Below are 27,677 nucleotides of genomic sequence, written 5' to 3' on the forward strand. Positions count from 1 at the left end.
AATATACGCCTTAAACTTTAACCATCGCAGTCTGTTAAATGCAAAATGAGTTGACATTTGTCTGTGTGCTCTCAGCGATTAAACTAGTTCATACTCACACAAGACGCCATGATATAAGTAACGTAACTGTGCAGAGGACTGCGGGCCAGAATGGCCAGAAAAACATGGCTTTTTCTGACATACTGTTTAGTACAATAGCATGGATACTGGAATACACCCAACATACAGCCAAGTGGTTCTAACCAACCAGAGAAATGTTACATTGACTTTGTAGAAATGGTAAGATTTTATCTGTCAGATGTAAAGTAAGAATCTGTTTGTGTGTGTTTTTATTTGTTAAAGTATATGTGATGTAGTTTTAGCTGTGGATTTAGCTGTGGCTCTTGTACAGGCTCTTAAAAATCGTAGTGATGCAACTTTATTTGAAGAATTCTGAAACAAGTGGTGCAAACTGTTGAACAATACAAAGCTGACCCAGAACCTGTAGCCAAAAGACAGAAACTAAGAGTTGGATGGACACAGTGTGATGTCTCAACTCAGTTAGTGTCCTAACAGAACAAGTACATTTTTATGTTTTATGTATGCTTACCTTATATAATTTTAATAACAGCAATTTAAAAAGCATAACTTCAGCAACTGTAACCCTAAATTGTTTTTTTAATGAATTGAGGGTAACAAAAAATATCTTATTACACTGTATATGAGTCCTCATGGTGAGCGTCCACATGGCAGTCTTGCTTGTATATGCAACTGATAAGTATGAGTGACCTTTTTTTTATTTGGCCCACAGTGATGTTTTCAAAATAAAATTAGGCTGAACATCCCTATTAAAACTGTCTGCTTCACCACTTCACTTTAATTAATCTGGATGTTTTTAAGGTAATAGTGTGATACTAATGCCATTAAAGTGAGCCTCTTGGTTTGGGGAGGAAATTGACATCCAAATGTTTGCAAAGGAAAAATAAAAACGTTTTATTTAAAATTAATAAAGTGTTTTTGGTTGGCCTAAAACTTTAATACACAGTCAAAACAAAAACAAAAAACAAGGTACCAAGCTTTTCACTTCACGGTTGGTTAGTGGTTGCTATGGAAAATGTCCACAGCAACCGGCCTGGTGGGGGCGGAGACTCGAGCGTGTGAAAAATTATGGACCTTTGTACTAACCAATGAACAATCGAGAATTGTGAAGTTGACCAATGAGAATGCAGGAAACGATAGACGTGGTTAGATAGAGAGCTCGAGGGCAGTAGCAGCACCAGAACCTGTGAGATAGCAGCGAAAAAAGAAAGACTAATGGTAAGCCAAGAATTAGCCTAACAGCATTTACACATCGCCAATTAGTGAGCTACAATAATAAGTCAGAGTTTCGTGCATTCTGACAGCATATATTTTATGGACGGTGAGCTCTTTTTCTGTCTTTGTGTGGCTAATATGTAACGGTAACGTTAGCTATCTTGCTACCAGTTGTGCTGTATGTTGGCTCTCAGCATCACAGCTCGTCTGAGGCGTGATATAATGTCTGTCTGACAGCAGTCGTCGTTAGAACTAGCATTACTGTATATTTACTGGATGACACGCAGTCAGTTATGATTACTGCAGTTAACAATAGTGGATGCAATGGTTGCAATTGAGAAAACTGCCGTCAGTGAATGTTTGATGCGATCCTACTCAGGTCGAGCTCAGCCTCACCATGTTTCTGATGTGTTTGCAGACACAGCATGAGGAGCCAGTCATTCCAGTAACATGGACAAGTACGAAAAGGTGAAGAAAATTGGGGAAGGCTCATTTGGGAAGGCCATCCTGGTCAAATCCAAAGGGGATGGACACCAATATGTCATCAAGGAGATTGGCATATCTGGAGTAAGCTCATGTGCATAATATTACACAGGCTATACAGGCCACTCTGGACTATCTGTTATCACCTTCCTCTGTTACATCTACTATTCGTTACTTTTCCAGATGTCAAGTAAAGAAAGGCAGGAATCTCGAAAAGAAGTTGCTGTTCTTGCCAACATGAGTCATCCCAACATTGTCCAGTATCAGGAATCATTTGAAGGTATTGACAGCATCCAAAGATGGTAGCTTTTGATATGAACCATCCCAGAGGCCATTTATTACAATATTATCGCAATCCACGCTGTGTGCCAACTGCATCTCTTCTGTTTTCAGAGGGGGGCTGTCTGTATATTGTGATGGACTACTGTGAGGGTGGAGACCTGTTCAAAAAGATCAACTCTCAGAAAGGAATTCTTTTCTCAGAAGAGCAAGTAAGTCACTAACTCTGAGAAACTATTTTTATCATCGACGACACTACAGAGGATTAAGTGGTGTATACATAATGGATGGATCATATCATGATAAGAATTACACTCCTTATCATGAATGTTTAGGATATACCCTTTGACAGCCTTGAAGAGTGAACAACATCTGATTAACTAGTTTTGTTACATTTGTTTTTAAAACTTTTATTTTACTAACTTTGCATATTAATATTTTTAGTGTCCAAGTTTCTTATTTGTGGTTCTACATCTTTTTTTCTTACTGCTATATGTTGTAAGTGAAGCCTCTTTTCGTCAGTGTACTCTGAATTCAAATAAAGGTTGAATGAATGAATATCTTCACACCGGTTAGTGTTTTTACTGTCTGTCCCTCTCCTAGATCCTGGATTGGTTTGTACAGATTTGCTTGGCACTGAAGCACGTGCACGATCGGAAAATCCTCCACAGGGACATCAAATCACAGGTGTTACTTAATGCACCACAAAATCCTCCTTTGAGTGATGATAAGCTGTGTATTTGTCATGTGCTGTCTTATTTACGTCTTCTCTTATTGTCTGCTTAGAACATATTTTTGACCAAAGATGGGACTGTCCAGCTTGGAGATTTTGGAATTGCAAGGGTGCTGAACAGGTATGTTACCTGAAAATATCTCCATATGTTTGTAAAGCCAAAATTTAGGACAGTTTTTTCCTATTTTTTTCCTCTCTTTTTCAGCACTGTGGAACTGGCAAGAACATGCATAGGAACACCATATTACCTGTCTCCAGAGATCTGCGAAAACAAACCATACAACAACAAAAGGTACTTAATGCTCTGGAATACCCTGATTTCATTTAGTTTGTCATTTGTGATGTAAGTTAGTGTTCAGCATTAATCCACCGGACAAGCTTTGTCCCCACTGAATTGTTGCTCATGCAGGATTAGGTGGTGGCTTCAGAGTGATGTAAAGATATCAGGTCTCCTCTTTATTGAGTGAACCTGCTTGTGCATATGTACAGCAGGAAGCTCATATTGATTTCCTTTTTAACTATTTTAAGTATGCATGTAATCTAATCCACTTTAGTGACAAACAGTGAAGTAAATTTAGCGGCATCTCGCTGTTTTGTGTGAAATTTTCTCAGCAATGAAGTCGCTTTTTTACTCCAGTTTATAATACAGAAAGAAAAGGGCTGTAATGACTGTTGATACCTTGTGGAATGAATGTAAACTTACCCCAGAACTTATCCCTACCTGTCCACTGGTGTGCTGTCTCCTTATTTTCCCTACTTTCCCTCCTTCTGCAGTGATATTTGGGCCCTAGGGTGTGTCCTATATGAAATGTGCACTCTTAAGCATGCAGTAAGTATTCTGTGTGTGAGCTGTTTACTAACATATACATATTTAATGTATTTTGTGCAGCATTGCAGTGCCTTCTTACATACTGAGTTTGATGTAGCCCCTAGATATACTATATGTGAAGTGAGTTACTTTATCTGTCTTATATTCACTCTGTCTTTATAGTTTTATAGTCTTTATAGTCTCAGCCAGTTGCATCTTAATAATCCATGTTTTGCTCCATCGTAGTTTATGATCAAGTATGATTGCCTGCAGTAATTTCTATGTAGTGCTTTGAACTGTGTATGTGTGTCTGTGTTTCTTCTTAGTTTGAGGCTGGCAACATGAAGAACTTAGTTCTGAAGATAATTCGTGGCTCATACCCTCCCGTGTCTGTTCACTACTCCCAAGAACTACGTTCTCTCTTGGCACAGCTGTTTAAACGCAACCCTCGAGAGAGGCCTTCAGTCAGCAGCATACTGGACAAACCTTTCCTCTCCTGTAGGATAGAAAAGTTTCTCACACCACAGGTACAATACACAGTTAGTTGTCATCAACACAGTCATACCAAAATATCATTTTTTTCATGCCTTGATTTATTTTGAGATTTTGAGATATTTTGCTTCCACAACATGGAGACTTTCAGACCAATAGAAAGAAATCATCCAGAAAAATACTTTTTAAGCCAGATATCCCTACTTCAATAGCATTTATAGACACCAAATGTTTCAGTTTTATTCCTGTCTATGCTTTACCATCTATATTTTTATTTTTACATATCATTTGTAGCCTGATTTATAGAGCATTTTATTCATAAAAACATGCTGGAAATAGTATATTTCTGACTGTTGACAGTATTGTCAGATTTATGGAGTAATAAAGGGGTATTCAAAATCATGGTAAAAACATTTGACTCAAAAATTTTGAAATTGCCTCAATCAGAGCAGTGTTCTGCTCCTGAAATTAATGCAAAGTGTACATTTATATATCATTTGCATATTCAGACAGAAAATTTCAGAAAATGTGAAATTGCAGAATAATCTTTGCCTTAATGTAGGTAATCAGCTGGGAAATTTTCACGGTGATATCCATCAGTTTTAAAATGTAAACCTATTCACCTGCAGTGTCTCTGTTTAAAAACCTTTGGTCTCATTTCAGATTATTGCTCAGGAATTCCGCCATACTTTTCTTCACAAGCAGCCTAAAGTGGGTGTGGCGCAGGTGCCACCAGGTAAGCAAACTCTTTGTAGTTTCACGCATCACCGTCAGCCACAGCATCTGTTTTAGACTCTACCACTAGGAGTCAAAAACAGACAAAAGCTGTCTTCCAGAAAGGGACAAAATGTTATTGTTTAATACATACATTGTATATAATTATGAGTTAAACAAGTTGCAGTGCCTTAACAGAATATATTTCGAAGTAAAATGGAATATGTGACCAGAATGCATTTAGGAAAGCATATGTTGAAATCCTTAAGACTGTTCTTGTCTTGGCAAATACCAAGTGTGTTGCAAAGCTATGAAGGGATTAAGAGTTTTGGAGGATTGTTGGTCTTTAAACACACATCCCTTTCCTACATTATCAAATCAGGAGGTGAAAAATGGAGGAGAAATGAATAATTAGACCTCAGCCGCAAATGCCACATTCTGTGATGTTGTTCTGCGAGCTACTACAACCCACACTGTATTTACTGTATGGATTTGACAGTAGTTTTAAAGGAACCTAAGCTCCTTCATCAGTACTGTGAGGAGCTGAGTCATTTCCAGTCTTTACTGTTAACCTCTGTAGTTACCAGACATCTGCTATTATATAGTGACTCAGAAAAATGTTTTTTCATGTTTTACAACTTCTTATTCCATTGCACTCTTCCAGCCCAGAAGATTACAAAACCAGCCACCAAATATGGAGTGCCTTTAACTGTGAGGAAGATGTCAGACGGAGCCAAAAAGCCTGCAGAGAGGAAACCAGCTGTAAAACATAAACCGGTTAGTAGGCTGTTGATACTGATCACAAGTTGTTACGATTCTTGAGCTTCAACCATGATTTCTATTCATTTATTAATTTGCTGTGGGTGTTGAAAAGCTCTGTTTAGTGTTGAGTTCCTCGTCTGGTATGACAGAGGCCTTTCCCATTTGTGTGTGTTTTTACATCATACTGTGTTGGCAACCTCTGAACCCTAGTGTCATATGTTGCTCAGGCCCCTCTCCCAGCAGCCCCCCAGAGAAGAGTGAGTCAAGTGGAGGAAGAGAGGAAAAAACACGAGGTACAGCTGAGAGCCCCATATAACTTGTATTCCCTAATAGATTCCCCTCCCTCTTCTCTCCCCATTCACCCACACATGAAGGTCCCTTCTTATCAGCATTTTCCGTTCTTTCCCCTACTCATTACGCTTGATCTCCATCTTCGCCTGTGTTCCACTACTGGAGTGTTGTGCCTGATTTAGCTTCTCTCTTTTAACCGAACTCTTCCCTCTTCGCCTCCTTGCCCTGTGACAGAGCAGTCCTGCTGTCTCCTGCCTCAAAGCGGGTGACTTTAAGATGTCTTTTGTGTCCTTGAAGTGCTTTTGTCTTATTCAACAGGATGGCATCAGAAAGAAAAGAATGGAACTGATTGAGAAAGAAAGGAAACAGAGAGAGCAGGTGAGCATATTGTTTGGTCTCTTTGTAAAATATTCTGATAGTTTTAACAGCAGATAGTTTTCTGATCTCTGTGTCCTTCAGATGTACCTGTTGAAAGCAGAACAAATAAAGAGATATGAAAAGGAAAAGGTGGGTGAGTTTATTCCTTGTGGGTACAATTCTTCTGCTTCTTTCACATTTTGGTGCCATAAAAATCTTTGAAAGGGTAATTTTACTGCATGTCCAGTGTCCAGGGGGCTTAGCCCTGTGTCTGACTATCGTCTGCCAGATGACTGATCTGGGTTCTGCAAACCATCATGTAATTCAAACACTCTACAGGCTCAAGCTAAAACTTAATAAAATCTGAACATATGGTTTCTTACAGATCAATCGAATAAACCAAGCCAGAGAACAAGGCTGGAAGCATGTCTTGAGTTCTAGTGGAGGTAGCAGCCCAGAGAGGAAGGTGAAGCATCTACATTTCCTTTTTTTAATCATAGAATATGCTGTTCAACATACAATATTTTACAATAATATTATTATTTTATGGTTACATTATTGCAAAACAACAAATCAATTGTTAAACAGCTTCTGACTCACAAAATTCTTTTGTCTTTTAATCTCAGTGCTTTGTAGGAGGTAGAAAAAGGGCTGCAGGTGCTGGCTCTTCTGTCCCAGGCTCTGTTCAGGGTCCTGCTGCAGGTCCTATCCCCAGCAAAAGCCCTTATGAACACTACCATGCTGCTCTGGACCAAATGGCTAAACCACAGCCTAAAGACATCAGCAGAGAGGGATCCTCAGCAGGACCAGGCAGTCCCATTCGGTAAGTTCACATACCCCCTGTTTTCCCTATTTTTTACAGTTAAGGGGTGTTAAATAGTTGTTGTAACACTATTGTATCTGTGTAGTAGAAGTGTACCAGCTGCTGCTGGCCCAGTGCTGCTCAATGGTCCTGCCCGCCGCATAAACCATGATGCAATCAAGAGAGAACTCCAAATGCTGCAGCATGTTTCCAGGCAAGCTCATATTAGTAGGTCAGTGAGTCAATAAATCAAACATCTGGATTGAAACAGTGTGTGCTCGCTCTTCTGACAGTGTGAAGGATAGTGAGAATGTTTGTTATTGTATTCTGTTTTTAGGCAGCGTGGTCAGATGGCAGCTGAACGGGCCTGTCAGGTTGAGGAGTTCTTGCAGCGGAAGAGAGAAGCAATGCTGAATAAAGTGCGAGCTGAAGGACAGCTGGTATGTAGTGTGACGTATATTGTAATTTATGGGTAACCCTCTTATGTAAATGCAGAATTATTACACATTGAACTCTGGGTGTTATTTTATATGGACTGAGATAAACAGTGATGCTGATGTCTTATAGCAAATATTATTAATGTTAAAGCTCCATTAGGCAGTTTTTCTGATATTAATGCTGAACCAAATGGCCTGTTGTAACCCCCTGAGAATCAGCAACCTTGCTGCCACTTTTATCTTATCATTTTGGTTTGCTGATACATGATGTCAAGACCCTCTGGCTAGACTGTTTGACAGTTCAAATGTAATGTTCACTTGGCTTTATTTCTGTTTGCTAATACATGAATCCATCAAATAGGACGCATAAACTCTGTTTTGAAGCTCTTCTGCCCTCCAATGGTAGCAATGTGCTATGAGCTGCACATCCACATGAGATTTCACTTATTCTGGATGATTCCACTCTTCGTCCAGTCTGCTTTGATTTGTACAAACCATTTAATTGACTAGCTTTGGTCTATTTGTTGAGGCCAGACAAATCTAGATTTATTTTTCTGATTAGTTTACCAAATCTGGTGATCTCATCAACACAGATGTGCCTGTCTGATCTGATCAGCCAAAGTAACAGAAATTGATAGTCTGACATCACATTTGGCTCTACATGCAGCCATTTGACTCAGTATAATTCTTTTTTTAAAAAAAAGTGCTAATTTAGCTTTAATTGTATTCTGGCCCCAACTGGTGATCATTGCAGTTAGATGTAAGGGCCTCCGTCCTTCTAAAGTGTGGTTAAATTGAACGGTAAACAGGGTACTCGGCAAAACCTGACTGCAATCTTTGGAAACCGGGCTGGTGGAGTTCGGTGCAGGAGACCTAAAGCCAACAGAGAGGAGGAGGTAGGAGCCCAGACTTGAATGCCTCACTCATAGCACGTCTCATATGTCTGCACAAAACCCCCTCTGACACACCCATACTTCAGTCCACCGGGTCATGACTACTCCCTGTGTAATATGTGGTGTACCACTGTCCAGTGTGAAGCTGTTTATTTATCCCAATAAAGCCTGTTGTCCCATTTCAAATAACCATCTCAGTTTTGAGTTGTGTTACAGGTTTTTATTTTTTTGCTTTTGATGGAATATATACTTAAATGCTTTATTTGTGGCACTGTTAATGCAAATGTAAACCTTTTGTCCTATTTGAATGGCTAATTTGTTGATGTATTACTGCTGATATCGAATTATGTTTTGTTATGTTACATGCTGTTTATTAATGCTAATTAAGCATGGGATTTATTTTTATTTTCCATGAGCATGTCTGCTGTAATCACTGCTATACTCTACCTTCTGTGTCTGCTCAGAGATGTTCAGCAGTTCACCATTCAGTGTGTAACATTTCTGTGTTTGTTCTCAGGAGTACTTGGCAAGACTGAGGCAGATCCGCTTGCAGAACTTCAATGAGCGTCAGCAGATCAAAGCCCGACTGAGGGGAGAGAAGGTACATTCTTCCACTCTTAGAATCTGAGATTGCCTGTAATGAAAGTGCTTTCAGTTCTTTCTGACATTTTGTCTCTGGGCCTTCTGTTGGTGTGTGTTTCAGTATGACAGCGATGGTTCTGACAGCCAGGAGTCCAGTGAGGAGGCAGAGCTCAGGAGAAAGAAGATAGAAGCTTTAAAAGTGAGTCTACAAGTTGCACAAAGCAATCACAATTTTGAATATGCAATACTTATTTGAAAACCTTCCTTGTAAAGCTCTTTTCACTGAACACAATGACAAGTAAAGACAGAGACAGTGGCAATTATTGTAAGACACGCCCTTCCTGACTACCTTTATTGAGGATTGGAAGGTTAGAGATGTCGGGTTGAACAAGTAATCGATTTCAAATCAAAAATCGCAATTTGTAACAGTACAACTGCCTAAACACAAACGGTGCATTTTAAAATATACGAGCTGTGGCTATTAAATCATTCGACTAATTCTATAAATTAATTCTTTTTTTTTTTTTTTTTTAATTTAGTCAGATTGAAACATTCAGGGGCTGTTTATGCATACCCACTGATCAATGTATTCTACATAGTTTAGGCTGCACGCTGTGGTTGCACTGACATAAGCCCAGGTTCATTATTTAATAACCCCACCTTATGCAATTTGCAGCTTGTCTGACCCAGGGTTTAAACTGTGGTGTCATTGGTTTTACAATTTCATGCTGGCCTCCTTGTCTCACAGTCACGCTTTTGATGGTATCTCGTGGTAAATCTCCATCGCATGTTTTAAATCTGTTACACAGCAAATATTGAACTGCAGCCTAACTTAAAAAATTATGTTACGAATCACATCACATTATCTGCCAGAAAAATCACAATTGGATACATTCCTCAAATCACTCAGCCCTAACTAGATGTTCAACCGGCATGAGAAACTTGCCGGTTGTCGCAAAACCTTATACATGGAACTCTTATTTTGATCATCAGCACGTTTGCTCAGGATTTCATTAATCTGTATTTCTATGGATGTATATGCACTTGCCAGGCTCAAGCAAATGCCCGTGCTGCTGTACTGAAAGAGCAGCTAGAGAAGAAGAGGAAAGAAGCATACGAGAGAGAGAAGAGAGCTTGGGAGGACCATGTAAGTTTTCATTCTTTGTTCCGCTCTAACGTTTCTTTATACATGCTCTAATCTTGGCTATTGTGTATTGTAAAAGCTTGCTGCTCGGGGAGTGAAGGTCGGCCTTTCAGCAGGAAGCGTGGCAGCGGTGGCAGCAGTAGCAGTATCATCTACCTCTGACAGTCCTCCTCCACAGCCCAGCTCCTCTCAACCAGACCCAGCTGCCAAAGCTCTAGTCCTGCTTGCATCCAAACCCACCACTCCTGCTATATCCATGACTGCTGCCCTGAAGAATGTTGGAGCAGTCAGTATATATTTACAAACTGCATCACACTCTAGTATTGTTTGAGTATGTATCCCCTGGCTATATAAAATTTACATTTTGTGTTTGGCAGATTACTCCATTAAAAGAAAGCTTACCTGAACCAGAGACTTCTTCTGTGATCCAGGTGAGTTGATTATTTGTTTAGAATCATCAGAATTATTTATTAGCATAACAATGAGCTGGTAAATGGACAAGACTGTGCTCTCTATGTTTACATTTAGCACTAACAGATCCTGTTATTTATTGCTTCCCTTCTAACAGAGTGAGAAAAAGAAGATTCTGTGCAGACTTAACCAGAACCTAAAAGCCCAGACCCCAGTGGAGGAGGTGGAAGAGTCGCTTCCAGCCCCTGCAGTCCCAAGTCCTGTTCCCCAACAGACCCAGTCTGACACAGAGAAACGCCCATCTTCCAACGGAGACCGTAAGAAGTGGGAAGCAGCAGAACTGCCTGTACTTCTTGTGGCTCAGCAAACCTTAGAGGAGACATGTGCAACAACAAGTGAGTCACACCCTCACAGGACAAAACTTTTAAGTCACAGTGAAGACAGATTACCAAGAATACACTATATTGTTACTGTTTTCTGTGTCATACCCTGACAATACTACATGCTGTTTTGAAAGAAAAAAAGTACATACATTAGTTCTACTATTTCATGCTTTTAGAAGCAATTTTGCTCACTTTTCCCTGTGTCATTCACTCTTTAGCCACTTTCCAGCCAGTTTCCCCACAAAATAGACCATCATCTGGTGGGGACAGGAAGAAGTGGGAGGCAGGAGTTCCACTTGTCCTCGCTGTTGCCCAACAAACTCCAGGGGAGACATCCATCACGACCACCGGTGAGTGTTCTCCCTGAGTGAGACCAAGTGTATATTTCCTGAATACTGTAGGTGTAGTTTATTCTAAATCCACTTGCTCTCTTGCTATCTGTTTCATCTCAGAGCAAACAGTGGGTGAAGTTGTAGTGACGGGTAGGCTGGAGGAAGAAGCTTCCAGGAAGGTGTGGAGAGCCAGTCCAGATTCTCTGGTGTTAAGAGTACTTCAGGAGGCAGAGCCTCAGCCTGTCACCCAGCAGCTGGAGAATGTCACCACATGTGAAGAGGAGTTTTCTAGTCCTGGTTAGTCTCAATTCAGTCTTGATGTTCCCGGTATACACTCAGAAGCAGAAGTCGGGTAAACCTTAATTAACTTAGGGCTGCAACTATCGATGAATTGCCTGAGCACGATACGTCATCAAAAGCAGAAGTGAGCGCACAATATTGTCAGTATGACTATTTGACAGCTCTTAAAAATCCTGCTGTTTAATTGCAAATGTCAGGGTACTGCATGGAGTATGTGTTGAAATTGTTTAATTACAGGTAGTGCCTATGATCTGCTATGTATATATTCACTCATTATGTCTATATCTCTCACAGATAAGCCTAGCCAGGCAGCCACAGCAGCTGACATTGTGAAGATCCCCAGAGATGCTTTGGTCTGTGCTGTGGATCAGAGGAATGCAGCAACAAATGAGGCTTCACTTCAGGAAAAATCTGTGACTGGAGCAAAGAAAACAGTGACACAGCCACCCAACCTTCCTCAGGGTTAGTATGTCACTCCGCCTGATATTGATCAGATACCTTGCTGTGTATTTTGAACTCAGTGAAATCCAATCTGGCTTGAATTCCTTTTAGATCCAGCTGACCTGGAGTCGTTGGTTTTGGAAGAGGGTCTTAAACAGTCCTCACATCCCCAAGCTGAGGTGCAGCAAGCATGGGAGCAGGAAGCCCATCGGTAAAAATGACTATTATCTTTCCAAATTATTAAAATCTGAAATTTTGAACTGTTGTAGATAAGGTAGCATCTATATTTAGAAATGTTTTAGATTCTCCAGAAAAATAAAATACTGAGATTTTAATTAGGTTTGAACATTTGAAGGCATCGTTTGTACGATTGAGAGCGTGTTACTCTTACAGGCCACCAGAGGGCATTACAAGACCAACAGACACCAAGGAAACTGAGAAGCATGCAAAGAAACCAACTGAATCATCTGGTGAGATTAATGTGCACTGAGCCAAAGCTACTTTATTCAGCTTAATTATTATCTTAATTAAATCTGTTCTTCCTTCCGGCTCCCCAGGCTTAACACAGTGTGAGGAGCCCCTATTTATAAAGTTGTGTTCCCCGGCCCACCGACGCACCGCTGCCCTCGCAATCCTCTCAGCCCAGTCCTCCATGGATGAATCATCCTCCTCTCTGGCTTCTCGCTCACGCTCCGTCTCACCTCTGCGCTCCAAACACCAGGATGCCCTCCTCATCGGTCTCTCTACGGGCATGTTTGACGCCAACAACCCCAAGGTGAAGAATGGCAGAACAGTACACTTTTCAGCATTGTCTGGAAATTGCATTGTGTAATGAGAACAGATCTAATGGTATAAAGTACCAAATAACAGTATTAGCTGCGAGAGTGATCAGGTGTTTTAGGAAATTCCCCCTTGTTCTCCTGCCCAGTGTGATAGAGAGGCTTGTGCGGTATTTTGGGTAGGACTTCAGTCTTCTTTTATTAATGAGGGGGGCTGAAATAAACCCAGAATCATTAATCACACAGTCTGAAACTGCAGTGCGTGTGATAGGACAGAAGGAGCATCCATCAACCTATATCTTTCATAACCTTCAACAGGGACACTAAGATCTGCAGAGCCCAGCTCAAAAATGTAATATACACACAAAGAGGTACATAGAATGTGAACAAGACCACAACTCATTCCCCTGAATGGTCTGTTTCCTGTATAAATCTTTGTAGTCATATAGTTTGCACTTTCAACTGAGTAATTTCCACATTTTTTTTTCTTTCAATTGATTCCTGTGTTGTCAGTCAAGGCTTCTCTGAACTCATCAAAATATTCCACGTCATTGTGTTTGCAGATGCTGCGGACCTGCTCTCTACCAGACCTCAGTCGACTCTTTAGCCCTCAGAAGGACACTGCAGTGGCTAGCGGGGCTAATGCTGCTCCAGACAACAACCTTGAAATCGAGGACCTGGATGAGGCAGCTAAAGATGACGACCAGTCAGAAAATGAGGAGTGAGACAAAACAAATGAGTTCTCTAAAGCAAAGACATGTTCAGACCCCACTCTGTGATTTTTGGCAAGTCAATAATACTTAGCGAGGGAAGGCTGTGTGTTCTGTCACGTACAGCATGGGTACTTTGTCAGTAAGTGCATAGTTTCATTGTAAAATCTCCATTACTTGTAAAACTGTTTTCACAGTCTTGGGATGGCAGGTAATTTTATAGTATCAGATGACTTGCCTTAGTCTCATTCTGTCAGTCATTTTCAAAGTGTGTGACACAACATTATAAAGCAATGCAGGTCTCTTTTTTGGGAATGAAACTATAATAAAACAACCAGGTAATGGCGTACTGTGTGTTCTGTTAACTAGTGCATATGAGGATGAAGATCTGCGGGACATCAGGGCCTCCATGGAGAGACTGCTGCAAGAAGAGGGCGACATAATGAGGAGTTCTGCAGAGGTCGGAGCAGGAGACTTTAATGGAAACCCTCCAGAGACCGGAGACCAGGAGCTTTTCAACAGGATCGCAGCTGAGGTCGACCAGGACAACAATAAGATGGCTGTAGATGACGATGAGGATGATGATGATGAGGAGGAGGGAGAAGATGATGATGATGAAGAGGAAGATGAAGAAGGTGAGGAGGAGGAGGAAGAGGATGAGGAGGAGTGCTCAAATGGGAGTCCTGGTGATGAGGAGGCCGGGGAGCTGCTCACCAATGGAGTGGGAGAAGAGAACCACAGTAACACCAGCCAGCTCAATGAAGAATGGCATTCAGGTAGGAGGGGATGTCATAGGTTTGGGAAATAAGAAGACTAAAAAAAACAAAACTGTTTTAGCTACATTAGTCAGCTATTTTCATGTCAGAATTTGCATTAGGTTGCTCATTATGCTCTTAACAAAGCTTGTAAGACTTCACCCCCAATCAATACTTTATGTCAGATGATTTGTGCATTTAAATCTGGACATATAAAAAAAAGGTTATTTTGCAATCCAAGCAGCTTCAGAGTGATCAAGTCCAACAGCATTACAGTGTTAAGATAAATAATACATTCTGTTCCAATGTAGATGGCAGCTCAGAGGACCAGGTTGGAGAAGCGGAGCATCATGACAGCATCTTCAGTCGTCTGGAAGAGCTTCGCTTCAACCTGGAGCAGCAGATGGGTTTTGAGAAGTTCATTGAGGCCTACAACAAGATTAAGGTATGAAATATTTAGCATTTCTCCCTAAAATCTTGAGTTTGTTCATACAGCCTCACAGTTAAGTGCTACAGTGAGTTGAGCAAATGTGCTGTTGTTTCGGGGCTTCAGGCTATACATGAAGATGAAGATGAGAATATTGACCTGGGCTCCAGTTTGGTCTTGAACATTTTGGGAACTGAGCACCAGCATCTGTATCCCAACATCCTTCATCTAGTGATGGCCGATGGTGCATATCAAGAAGGTGAGTTGATCTACCATTTCTATTGCGTCTCTTAGAAGTAGCCTGCTGTTTTGTTTAATCTGGCACACACTGTAACAGCCAGTTCAATTTTCTTCTCCTTTTTTCTTACGGTTTTATTTCCAACACTCTTTCCTCCTGAGTTTTGTGTCACTCGTGTGAACCACAGAAGTACATGTGTAGCTCTTTTCGTTGTTCTGGTCAGCTGTGTCAGAGTACAGCGACTGTTTAATCTTATCTCTAAAATCCCATCCTCTTTTCTCACATCGCTGCAGCTTCACCAAGTTGTGAAGGGACTAAGTAGATGTAAAACACACCCTTTAGTCTGTGTGTCTGCTTTGTCTCGCTCTGTGCTAAGTCTGTTGCCAGACTGGGGACACAGCAGAAATAGAAAGTTAGAGGAGGGGAATGTTTCTTTTGAGCTTGAAAGGTTTCCCTCAGGATGGGAGCTGCCTTCAGTTACATTTTCTCATTCAACTTCTCTATTTGACAATTCTGTTTTTCTATTTTTGCTGTCCTCTGAAGCAGAGATACAGGATGCAAAAGTCAAATATCTCCTTCAAGGACTTGTCACAAGATCTGTGAAAGATGTATCTTATGGTTCCCTCCCATACGGCATTGGGTTTGAACTATTTTTAAGGCAGCTATCAGAGAACAAACACATATACTGTTGTAATGCATAATGCAGGTTTTAGCTCAATTCTGATGCCTGTTCTTCCAATTAAATGTTGGCATATGTTTTGGTTAATTAGCATCTGAAGAGATACGAGTTCTATTTTCCTATTCTAGGCAGCTACTATTGGTTTGACAAACCTTGAGTTGACCTATAAGATTAACAAGAGTTTGATCCACAGCAGTGCTTTGATCTGAATGCTCAGATCAGCACTCTTACACTAACAATGCTAAAATGCTGATGTTTGTATAAAAAAGAGCCACTGAGACAACACCCACTGGTTTGTGGATAACTGTTTTGAAGCCTTCAGTTTGGCATTTAGCCATGGTCACTTTGATTTTTTGAAACCGGACATGACAAACAACAGGTGGATCTTGCCGAGAACTCGTGGACACTACACATACCCCACAGCTACTCAGTCACAAGGTCACCTCACCCTAAACCATCCCCTGCTTCGTTGACCATTTTACTCTAACTGGGACCATAGTTTACTAAATGAGCACCATGCTGTATTGAAGAAGGCTTGAAACTAGCAATTGAGACCATGAACTCATCAGGAAAATGTTTATTGTGGTAACAAATGGATGTTTACCATGATCCCATGCTAGCATTTGCTGATAAGCATTAACCCCAAAGTACAGCTGAGGCGGATGGGAATGTTATTTTGTGTCATTTAAGAGAGTAAATAAGTGAATCACCAAAGATGTTCAGAGTTCATTCTGAAGAGGACAAAGAACAGCAAATTTCATGACAATGTTTTCAAAAGTTGTTTAAACATTTCATCTTTAAAAGTTCCATCCGCTAGCAGCACTGGAAGTAAATGCATGGACTCCCCAAGCCCCCAGGAACTGAGCTGAGTGGTGAAGTTTTTTATATGTTTTTCATATTGGTCACACTGTTTTTTGCAACCTCTGGGATCATCACGAGGCACATTGACTCAGAAAGAATTTTTGTCATCCACGATCACTTGAATAGCAGTTGCAGAAAACGTTGACATGGCATGACTCTGTATTACCAGAATTCGCTCCGTTCAGTCCAGGGAAACTTTTAAAGTCCAGAGGGAGGAAGGGCTCCAAAGTACATGCTCTATGGTCCCCAGAACACAGAAGCCCACAGATACTGTTTCACTGTGTGCACTGAATGAATGTTGGGCCAGCTTTGAACACAGTGTCTGGTTCTCTTTGATATTTGCCAATGTACCGAGTATAAATTGACATATTTTATATCAAAAGTAAAAATTTAGTTCTGCTGTTGGTGCATGTCAGTAGGATTTACCCTCTGGGGATCATGAATGTCGATACAAAATGTCTTATTTTACCTTCTTGTTGTAGCTGATTCATTTGTTTTTTTAAAAGTTGAAATACTCCAAATATTCTTCATGTTTTCATTTTGCAATTTTTTTAACTACTTTTTAAAAAATTGTCATCCTAGTTTACTTACTTGTGTTCCTATATCTTTCATATTTATACTCTGCTAAATTTTTAATCAAGGCTGCATTTAATAGTAATCTATCATATAGATGTGAAGAGTTTGAACCAAAGTGATGGATGTCCTGGTTGACCACCCCTGTCACATTTAGAGACATGTTGCTAACATGGCTAAAAAACAAGAATTGTTATATGTGGTTGAATTAGGTTAAAAGTTAGGTAGCTGTTCAGTACAACAGCAGTGGAATTATACATTAAGCATACACTACCATTGAAAAGTTTGGGGCCACCCAGACAATTTCATGTTTTCCATGAAAACTCACACTTTCATCCATGTGCTAACATAACTGCACAAGGGTTTTCTAATCATCAATTAGCCTTTCAACACCATTAGCTAACACAATGTAGCATTAGAACACAGGAGTGATGGTTGCTGGAAATGTTCCTCTGTACCCCGATGTAGATATTCCATTAAAAATCAGCTGTTTCCAGCTAGAATAGTCATTTACCACATTAACAACGTCTAGACTGATTCATTTAGTGTTATATTCATTGAAAAAACTGCTTTTCTTTCAAAAATAAAGACATTTCTAAGTGACTCCAAACTTTTGTTTTTGCACATTGTAAGCATTTACTGCTGTTCTGTCTAGTGCTGCCAAGAGTAACTGATTAGTAATTAGTTATCTGCTAACTATTAAGTTAATCAATTTAAGTGTTCTTTTTTAAAGAAGAGAGTCTAAATTCTGATTCAGTTTCTTAAATGTAAATATTTTTTGGTTTCTTTACTCCTCTATGACAGTATGCTAATTATCTTTGAGTGGGGACAAATCATGACATTCAAGGATGCCATCTTGGGCTTTAGGAAACACTGATGAACATTTTTCACCATTTTCTGACATTTTCCAGATCAAACAACTAATTAAATAATCATTAGTTGCAGCTTCACATCTGTCATTTACTGTGAGGAGAAATGGTCCGACCTCTCTAATGATTTCCTTTGCATTCTCTCTCTTTTAGATAACGATGAATAATGTTTTGCGCAGTGGAGCTGCTGGCAGCTGTGACAATCTGCTAGCTACTTGATGTCTTCCCATGACGCACATCAACGGCAGAAGGATCTATGCATGAAGTGTTGCACCCACACAGCTAACAGTGTTCCAGGTGCACTTGCATGATGTACACTCGAGACTGTATTTCATACTTCGACTATCAGCACCTGACACTATTTTCTAACCAGTGTTCATTCAGAAGTGCATTATCGAGTACGTGTTGTTATTAACCAAAGTCAGCTTCAAGGTTCTGTAAATGTTTCTGAAAGTCTTCGTCTGTAAGTGAACGACACACAGGTTATTGTCACATTATTTAATAGCATAACTTGTGTTATGTTTTACTCGATTCAGTCGGACTCCTCAGTGGCATTTTGTTTTGATGGGTTAAGATCTGGTCCTCTCAGGTGCGCTCTTTCTCTCCCAATACTCAACAACAGCTTCAGATTATAAACCAGGTCTCCCTCAACACAGATGCACTATGATTTACTCAACAAAAACCAGTTAAGCCTCCTTTTCTTACAACTGTTTTCACCAGACGAGAAGTTGAATATTATCTAATACATTTTTCCACAGTTGTTACTGTTTCAGTTTAATCCAAATTATTCAGAGATTTGTCTGAGCGAGATGTTGTTGTATGTTGCCAAGGTATTGTAGCAAGACTGTGGCTGGTGTCAGCTTGATAGTCAAAGAGCATAGACGCTAATAATAATTCATATTTGATTCTAAGTTAAATATTGTAAGTCTTTATATAAAATAAACACTTTTTTAAAGAACTTGCAGACTTTTCATTTGTTTTTGCCTCGCTGGCAGACAGACTGGACAATAGGACACCTCAAGGCTGGAAAATTAGCTGTCTTACAATATCAAAGATGTTTTTAATTAACCCCTAGTTTAGAAATGTGACTCCAGAAAGATTCAAAAGAAAATCACGCTGCTTTTACAGGACTGCAATGCCACTGACTGGCAAGTGCACGACTGTTTTCATCTGCAGGCCTTCAGCAGACCATTCAGACTTCTGTCAGATGGCAAGATTTATTTGTAGCTGCGATCCCTGTGGAATAATATAACATGAGCCTTCAGTGTTCCAGCACCACATCTGATTTAGTGTGACGGGAGAAGTGGGTGTGTTTCTTCTCAGTTGGTGTACGGCCGACTAATTAACTTCAGCCGCGGCGATAGCATCCTTCCATTAAGAATAAACAAACCAGTGTGATAATGGAGATTTGCAGCTTTTCAATCACGTTTAATTATTTTCCTCTGTGTGTTATAATGCACGAACAGCAAAAATCAGGCTTGATTGTTCAAGTTTTGTTTCTAATTTCACATTTTACTTTGTTTAAAAAGTTATTCAAAAACAGTGGGGATTGTTTTCTATTGAAATTAAAGCAAAAGGGAGCAAAAGTTATCAAGTTAGTTGAGCCAGAAATGGAGCTGAGAATCTTCCTGCTCTCTGCGGGGTGCTGTTCTCACAACAACCGATTAAATCCTGCCTACGAGGTGATAAATGGCACGTTATTGATTTCCGACACCAACCCCGTCATAAACCTGCCATTATTGAAATGAAACTGCAAAATGGGACTGGCAGCCTGTATTTTCAAGCTGATGCAGCACAAATGACTGAGCTATTGAATATGCAAATGTCACATGTGAGACATTGCACAGTTTTGCACTGGATTAGATTGTAAATAATGGTGAAATGCATTACTTTCGGTTTGTCACGAGCCGAAAGGAATTAGAATTAGATTTTCACTCATAAATAAATCCCCTCAAAGGTGGATTCTTGGCAGGTTTAACCCTCCATACTCTTGGATTTCAATTTACTCAAAGAAACATCTCTTAAGGCCTTCATATGCCTTCATTCAATATTTATGCTGCATGATCCTATCGTGTTTGTTTGTTGTTCCATTTCTGATTTAGCCATTCTGTTTTAAGTCCCGCTATGTGGCTTGTATTATGCATGCAGGGCCATTTTTTAAATATATATATATCTGTAGTAATTTACATTTTACTCGTCACAAGAGCCATATGCAGCCCACGAAGGTATGCAACTGTCAGTATAAATACCTCGAGGGTGTTGTGACAAAACGCTTATGACTCTCTGATAAATATTTAGTGAGTAAAGCACATTACAGGCTCAATTTAGAGTCACGGCACAGCACTAGTGTAACACTGTTGGTTGTGTACATTGAATTATTTCCCCTGTGAAGTTTCATGAAGCAACAGTTCTCTCCAAGAATTCTGTTAACCCTTTGATGCACGACACGGGTCAAAAGTGACCCGTGTCGTGCATCAAAAGGTTAAACATCATAACTGTGCTAAAATTAGACCGGGTCAAAGAGGGGAAAAGCAAAAAGAGATTCACGCACTCCTACACAATGTGTCTGTTTGACATTATACTTGGGGATGTTATGAATTTAATTCTGGCTGGAATTTTTCATAGAGCTCTGTGTTTTGCTCGATTCTCGCACTCAAATTAGGGGAAATCACCCCTCGGAGAAATGTATGCACTCAGCCGCTATCAGGCGGCATTCATTGACATTCAGTTATGGTCCCTAATCTAATTTGACAGCATGCCGCCTCCGGCTCAGTTAGTCTGAAAGCCTTATCAAAGTAATACAAATGAAGATCACTGGATGTGATCTCAGAAGCCTGAAAGATTTGGAGCAGCTTTCAATTAAGACATCATCGTCTTATGTCACCTGGTAAGCAACACTATGTGTGTATATATATATATATATATATATATATATATATATATTTAATAGCGCTATAATCTTTGCTTTTTGGTATTCTCCCTATTTGAAACCCTCGAACATCTATTTACAGTAATGAACCATACACGAGAGAGCTATATTTCTGTCAGGCTCCATCCTTTCATGGAAATTGGGACATATGTCTTGTCATGTCCTCTCCTGCTTTCCTCATTCCCATTTATAAGCAGTAACACAGCTGTCACCTCCATCATATTCAGGTCTGAGTGTGTGTGTGTGTGTGTGTGTGTGTGTGTGTGTGTGTGTAGTGATCCCTCTGCAGCCCTCAGGTGCAGTCATCATGAAGGATTATTGCCTTTCAGAGCATACAAATCATTCCTGTTGCCTTTTCCGAATAACATTAAACGACGTCTGTGGAAGCTTTTTTTTTCACAGAGTGTGTGCAGAATGTGTGTGTGGTGAAACACGGGGGTCAAGCTGACAAAGCAGGGCGGGGGCCATTGTCTCTGTGGAGGTGGAGGGGAGGAGCTGTAGCCTCTTCACAGCCAGGAAATATGACCTGAGGGCTCCTGCCAGCTCCCATGGGATCACATGTGACAGAGGAGAAGCCACCTCCGAATAAATCTCCGTCTTTATTGCTCTTTCTCTTTCCTCTCCTTCATCTCTCCCTCTTGCTCTATATGCAGTGTCCTCCGAATGAGGTAAAAATAAATCACATGTTTATTGTCTGGGGCTGTGTCTCCTCTCCTTCCAGTGCTCACTTGTGCCTTTGCCGTGAAGGTTGTTGAGTGTCAAAGGTCTATTCCAAACTTATATTTTGCAATAAAAGCAGCGCCTCCAGGAAAAGTGCTCTCCTTCTCCCTAGTGGGCTTTTTTTTTTTTTTTTTTTTTTTAGCCTATTTTTATATGAGCTGGTGACAGGGCCATCAGTTTGCCTCAAGAAAAGATGCTACTGCTGCAACAACTACCTGTGTGAGACTTTAGGGTTAAAAAGATATTTTAAGTAGAGAAAATCTGCCAACTTTCACTACTAAATCCTTAAAATGTGACCACCAGATGTCCCTATTCACCTCTCAAGTGCACATTTGGCTCCACAGAGCTTGAAAAAACACGAGTAAAGAAAGGTGTAAAAGTGTACCTTTCATCACTTACTGCTATCTGTTTTGTCCACATAACACAAAAGAATATCTGCACACTTTTTCTTTATGTCTGTGGAGCTGCAGCTGAGCCAAATATGCTGCTTCAGTGCAACAAGGAAGAAGAAGACGAAAAAAAGAAAAACCATTTAGAGATTAAAGCTGCAAGCAGCGTTGGACGGGTCCTCGCATCCGTGCTAAACTTTTGTAGATGTGTCTATGCTATTGTTTGTTTGTGAAGGTTAGCAAGATTAAATAAAAAATTAAATGCGAAAACATTAAAACAGCAGTTTTAAGAAAATTCCAGTTTGATAAATCAGTATTGCTTTGGTGTAATTCAGTCACCGGAATTATGAACCATAAAGGAGTTTGTGTTAAAACATGTTAAATCCCATTAAACACAAATACATTATTAGGGAATATAGAATTGTTTGGTTCAGACTGTTGACTCTTTTCCTACCAGTGTCTTAACAGACAAAATGAGAAGTTATGATGCAATCACATAAGTCACAAAATAGTTTATTAGTCAGTAGCAAAATCAAAACTATTTACAATGTGCAAAGTACAAACTGTGGTGGGCCTCTCCTACAATGGAGGGCTAAAAGTAAAACTATATACAACTACAGGTGCTGGTCATATAATTCGAATATCATGAAAAAAGTTGTTCAATCTTCTGTTTGAGCTTTATCATGTTTAGAAAGCAGATCAGATAATGACAGTTTGTTAGTGCTGAATACATTTATAAACCACAGTAAAAATCCGTTTTATTGTTTAGAAACAACAAGACTGTTGGCACAAAAGAAAAACAAACGGGTGTGTCTTTGGCTTCGGCGCAGCTCGTTTTGGATCAACTCCATGAGTATTAGTGTGTTTTTTTTTTCTTCTTCTGGTGTTTCAGGTATACCGCAGAGTAGTAATAAAACTGGGCCTGGATTGGAGCCATCAGCTGGTGCCATGCTGGTGAGAGAAACGCTTTCATCAATGTTGGGGCTCTTCACACTGATTTGGAGCCCATCAGTCAGGGTGACTACAGCTGTCAGTCAGTAGACTTATGGTGTACAACATGGGGGCAGATAATAATGACTGATTGCATTAGGAGGAGTGTGTGTGAGTGTGTGTGTTCTTGTGCACTGCCATAAAATCTTCCCCTTAGTGTGCCAGCCATGGGAAACCAAATGAGTGGCTGTTATTCAAGAAGAACATCGCCCTGCCTTTACGGTTTTTCAGATGTCAGTATGAACTGTGTATATGATGCCTTTCTATAATTTGAAACAGCAGAGGGTGCTGTGTGCAGAGGTGTGTTGCTCTGCAGTTCCCAGTTGTCTTTGACTGGAAATTAAGTAAATATTGAAAATGATTGACCGTGTGAGGCCAACAAGGTTTCAATAAATTTCCTCCATCCCCTGGGCACAACAGATTTTATGAACATGTTAAATATTTGGTTTTTATATGTGTGTGAGTTTTCATCATAGTTTTAGCATAGTTTTTTCTATGTGCTTGTTTAGTTTTGTCACCTGTGTCAAAGGTGCTAAACAAATAAGTTGAATGGCTAAAGTGAATAATTGACTAAGTTGTGATTGTTACAATAGAAGTTTTTTCATTGTAATGTAAGGCTTTATAACATTGTTAAGGTTGGTGTTAAAATTTAGAAAGAAGAAGAAGAAGATTAAAGAAAGAAAGTACCTAAAAAAAAGAAGCAATGAAATAAAAGGGAAAAAGTTAAAACAATCAAAGTTTTATAAATTATGGTAAAAAAAAAAAGATGTAAGAAATTCAAGAAGTTTATTTAATAAATAAACAGGAAATTTGTAAATAAGTGTTGTAGTCTTTTTCAGTTAAATGATGGATAGGTGTAGTGAGAGACAGTCAGACAATGGGGCAGAAATAAGAATGAGGACAACTCATATAGCACAGGGTTGCGAACAGGAATCGAACCCGGGCTTCAGCGTTGGGGAGCTAGTACACGCGTCAGTGGTTTAACTCGTTGAGCTATATAGACACACTTGTTATATGTTTTTAAAGTGTATTCATCCAATAGAAAGTCTAGGGGTTGGGTTAGGGTTACAGAGGAAGGTCCCGACAGTAGTAATGTACAAAAAACATGGATATTAAATTTTACATACTTTCATAATTTAATATTAAGTCAAACTAGCCAAAAAATTCTTTGAATAAAGTTGGGGTTTTTCCCGTTGGATTTTGGCCGTGCTATACTGTTAGGGATATAGACCGGCCAAAATCCAACGGGAAAAACCTGGAATTAATTTCTCTTAATATTCGGCTGCTTCGTTTTAACATTAAAAATAAAATTTTTGAAATATTTATTAACCCTATTTTTTGTATTACAACTGTAAGGACCCGCCTTTCTAACCCTAACCCTACCCCTAGACTTTCTATTGGATTAATACACCTTTAATGACTGACAACATGTATTCCCATATAGCTTAACGTGTTAAGCCAATGACGTATATACTAGGTCCCCGACGCTGAGGTCCGGGTTCGATTCCCGCTCGCAACCCCGTGCTGTATGAGTTGCCCTAACTCTTATTTCTAGCCCGTTGTCTGGCTGTCTCTCACTACGCCTATCCAAACAAAAAGTGAAAGACACTACTACACTTTTTTAAATAGTTCAATGTTTATTTACAAAAAAAACATCTTACAGACAATAACACTTTTACTAGGAATTAAACACAAATTACTATGAAATCTTTAAAAATACAATTACACTTTCGAATCTAATACAAGTTTTTAAAATTACTACCTATACGACTTTATCTACAGATTTAATATTGAAAATAAAATTTAAACTCATAACAGCCAATAATACTTTTCACTCAACAATTACACATTAAAAACACAAAACATTTGGACATCTAATCTAATATTATAAAATAAGTATTTTGTTTATTACGGCAACGATGCGTTGCCACGGCAACAGAATTTCATGAATTGTCAAAATCTTCATACTGTGGCATCATCAAGGGGGAAACACTGAGCTGACCAATTTACAGGATGATATGATAAAGTTTCTGGCAATGGCATGTGCAAATGTAATGACAATTTCTTCCTGTTGCCAATAGGTGGCGCTATGAGTATTTCTAAATTTATGAATGTGGATGTGTTCAGAACCGGACTGGTGTCCATCACATCAAGTTTGGTCCGGATTGCATCATTTCCAGCTGAGATATTAATGATTCAATTTTCATGGCGAGAAATCGAAATTCGCTGCGCCGCCACAGACACGCCCCTTGACGACGAGTCACCATTTTCTCTGGGAATCATCATCAATGTGTTCTGGCGTATGTCACCAAATTTGAGGTGAATCTGATCAACGTGCTAAGAATAGTACATCAAAGTGTAAAAAATGTCAATTTCCTGCTACCACAAGGTGGCGCTATGACTGTCAATGTACATAATCACATGGATGTCGTCAGGGCTGTACTCAGATCACACGTAAAATTTCAGGCAGATTGGAGCATGTACAGCAGAGTTAGACACCACTTCCTGTTTCATGGCGAAGGATCAATATTTCTGGGGGTCGCCATGGCCACGCCCTTTGACTTTTGCAGAGCATTTTCATAACTTTTTATCAGGTTGGGCTGTTGCATATACTGGCCAAATTTGGTGTCTCTCGGACTTACCCCCACGGAGTTATTAATCTCAAAAAATTTACAGCTAATTCAAGATGGCCGACTTCCTGTTGGATTACAGTATGGGCGTGATTGACTTTTTTCGGTTTCCTGATGTGCTAAATATGCCTACAAAATTTTGTAGCTGTAGATGAAACGTCGTGCAAGTTGGCCTAATGACCAATTTTTCAATTTTCCAGGGGGCGCTATGGAGCCATTTTCCCACAGACATGCACAACCCCATAAAATATCAAATTTTTCGCCAGTCCTGATGAGCATGCCAAGTTTGACGCGTTTTGGGGTATGATAAGGCCGCCAAAAATGCAATTCAAAAAGCGGGAAAAGAAAGTATAATAATAAACCCTAGGGTTTCAATAGGGTCTTCGCACCATTCGGTGCTCGGAGCCTAATAATTTAAGGAGGCATGCCATTAAGGCAGAGTACCAAAACTGGCTGCAAAAACATGCCCACAGGGGTGGCCAAATGATGAAATGAAAAGTAAGTTATTTTCCTCTCCGGCTGGGAAAAGATGCTGCTTTTTGACACATCATTACGTGTCATTAGCAGATTCAGTTCACGCCCTTTTGACAACGCTGGATGCTGCCTTCTAGTGCGCCTCGGAAATGTCTATTCTACACTGTTGTGTTGCTCGGTTCGGTAGTTGACTTTGACAATTTCTATAAGTGTGGTCAGGCTGAGATCATTACTCAGACTGGGGTGGCACAATGTCTCTTTATCTATTGCAAATTTTTAAATTACTCATCTTTTCATTTCAATCTAGAACGGTTGTTAAAGTTATGCATTTTTTTCCAATTACAGTTCAAATTACATAACATAAATACATGATTATTAAATACATGCATAAATTCTTACACCTAAAGTGTTCTGTTCAGGACACCCACCAAGCTGAGACATCACACTGTGTCCATCCAGCCTTTTCTTCTGTCTTTTGGCTGCAAATTCTGCATCGGTCCTGCATTGTTCAGCAGTTTGTACCACTTGTTTCCAGAGCTATACCTAAATTGTGCACATTTTAGCTGATAAGAACAAACATAATTTTATTTACATACACAAAATGATGCTTTTTAATGCTGAAATCTTGCTGAAACACACCTAAATTATTAAAATGAAGCGTTCTATAAATGAAAAAAATTGATTAATTTAATCTTGATGTTAAAAATTGTCACGCGGACATTTAAAAAGGTTACAAACAGTTGCAAACAAATGACACAAAAGAGAACAGAAACATAAATCATGCCAATATACAGTATGTGCTGTCTCTTCAGGGATAATATTCATAAGAAAGGTTGGTCTGCAGGAGAATAAATATTTGACAGCAATGCAAAATCCCTGAGAGTCCCACTGCAATATATTCTATTATATTTTGAATAAAAATATTCCAGTTTCACGTGCAACATGTCACCTGTACGTGTAGTATTTTAATGCCATGTGTAATGCTTCAATACCATGTGCAGTACTTCATTATTGTGGGCAATAACTGAAAATGAAAATTGAATTAAATTTTGTTCTCCTTGACATAGCCTAAATAAAGACATCTCCAACATGAATTGATGCAGAAAAGCTACAGATTTAGCAACATTACATGCAACAGTTTATCATCATGTGCAATATTTGATATTCATCTGTAATATTCAGTGATGTGTGCAATGTAAAATTTCCATGTGCAATATTCCAATTTCACATGCTGGGTTCCATTACATGTACAATATTCCAGCTTCATGTGCAATATTCTAATTTCATGTGCAACATTACAATTTCATATACTTAAATTGTGTGCAATATTCCACTTTCATGTGCAATGTATGATACACATCATTCCCATTTCATATGACATATTTCATTATCATGTACAATATTCCAGTTTCATGTGCAATATATTTGTGTACAATATTACAATTTCACTTGCAACATTCAGTTTTCATGGGCAATATTCTAATTTCCTGTGCAGTCGTCCAATTTCATATGCATACATTGTGTACAATATCCCAGTTTCATATTTTATGTTTCATCATCATGTATAACATTCCAATTGTACGTACATTATTATAATTTTATGTGCAATATTTCTTATAATGTGGAATTTTCCAATTCTATGTACAATATCCAGTTTTCACACACAATATGAAAGTGAAACACCCAATGCTCACGCTAAATCTGTTGCTGACTTGTG

At 39.4% G+C, this 27,677-nt stretch overlaps 1 protein-coding gene across 8 annotated transcripts; it reads left to right on the top strand.

The window, feature by feature from the left end:
• The first annotated feature begins 1,231 nt into the window (after positions 1 to 1,231).
• Positions 1,232 to 18,786, top strand: nek1 (NIMA-related kinase 1). Of its 8 annotated transcripts, none has more exons than XM_023266988.3 (36): positions 1,232 to 1,296; positions 1,712 to 1,860; positions 1,960 to 2,056; positions 2,170 to 2,267; positions 2,659 to 2,742; positions 2,842 to 2,909; positions 2,994 to 3,080; positions 3,563 to 3,617; positions 3,923 to 4,123; positions 4,752 to 4,824; positions 5,467 to 5,579; positions 5,792 to 5,857; positions 6,174 to 6,233; positions 6,315 to 6,362; positions 6,598 to 6,678; positions 6,839 to 7,035; positions 7,121 to 7,246; positions 7,352 to 7,454; positions 8,261 to 8,347; positions 8,862 to 8,945; positions 9,048 to 9,125; positions 9,978 to 10,073; positions 10,150 to 10,356; positions 10,448 to 10,501; positions 10,639 to 10,876; positions 11,083 to 11,214; positions 11,317 to 11,493; positions 11,791 to 11,958; positions 12,049 to 12,148; positions 12,331 to 12,407; positions 12,495 to 12,712; positions 13,280 to 13,437; positions 13,796 to 14,202; positions 14,493 to 14,626; positions 14,735 to 14,867; positions 17,982 to 18,786. In XM_023266988.3, the coding sequence occupies exons 2-36, from the start codon at positions 1,744 to 1,746 to the stop codon at positions 17,993 to 17,995; spliced, it is 4,236 nt and encodes a 1,411-aa protein (XP_023122756.2). In that variant the 5' UTR covers positions 1,232 to 1,296; positions 1,712 to 1,743; the 3' UTR covers positions 17,996 to 18,786. The 8 variants fall into 8 exon arrangements, with proteins under 8 accessions (XP_023122756.2, XP_035802541.2, XP_023122778.2 ...); XM_035946648.2 differs by having other exon boundaries at positions 7,121 to 7,228; XM_023267010.3 differs by having other exon boundaries at positions 7,124 to 7,246.
• The last annotated feature ends 8,891 nt before the right edge of the window (positions 18,787 to 27,677 follow it).

Source organism: Amphiprion ocellaris, chromosome 2 (genome assembly GCF_022539595.1).
Source record: "Amphiprion ocellaris isolate individual 3 ecotype Okinawa chromosome 2, ASM2253959v1, whole genome shotgun sequence".
Classification (NCBI taxonomy): Eukaryota; Metazoa; Chordata; class Actinopteri; family Pomacentridae; genus Amphiprion; species Amphiprion ocellaris.

Coding starts and splice junctions, on each gene's coding strand:
- nek1 (XM_023266988.3), top strand. CDS start 1,744: ATGGACAAGTACGAAAAGGTGAAGAAAATTGGGGAAGGCTCATTTGGG. Junction 4,124..4,751: donor AAAAGTTTCTCACACCACAG/GTACAATACACA, acceptor GTCTCATTTCAG/ATTATTGCTCAGGAATTCCG. Junction 4,825..5,466: donor TGTGGCGCAGGTGCCACCAG/GTAAGCAAACTC, acceptor GCACTCTTCCAG/CCCAGAAGATTACAAAACCA.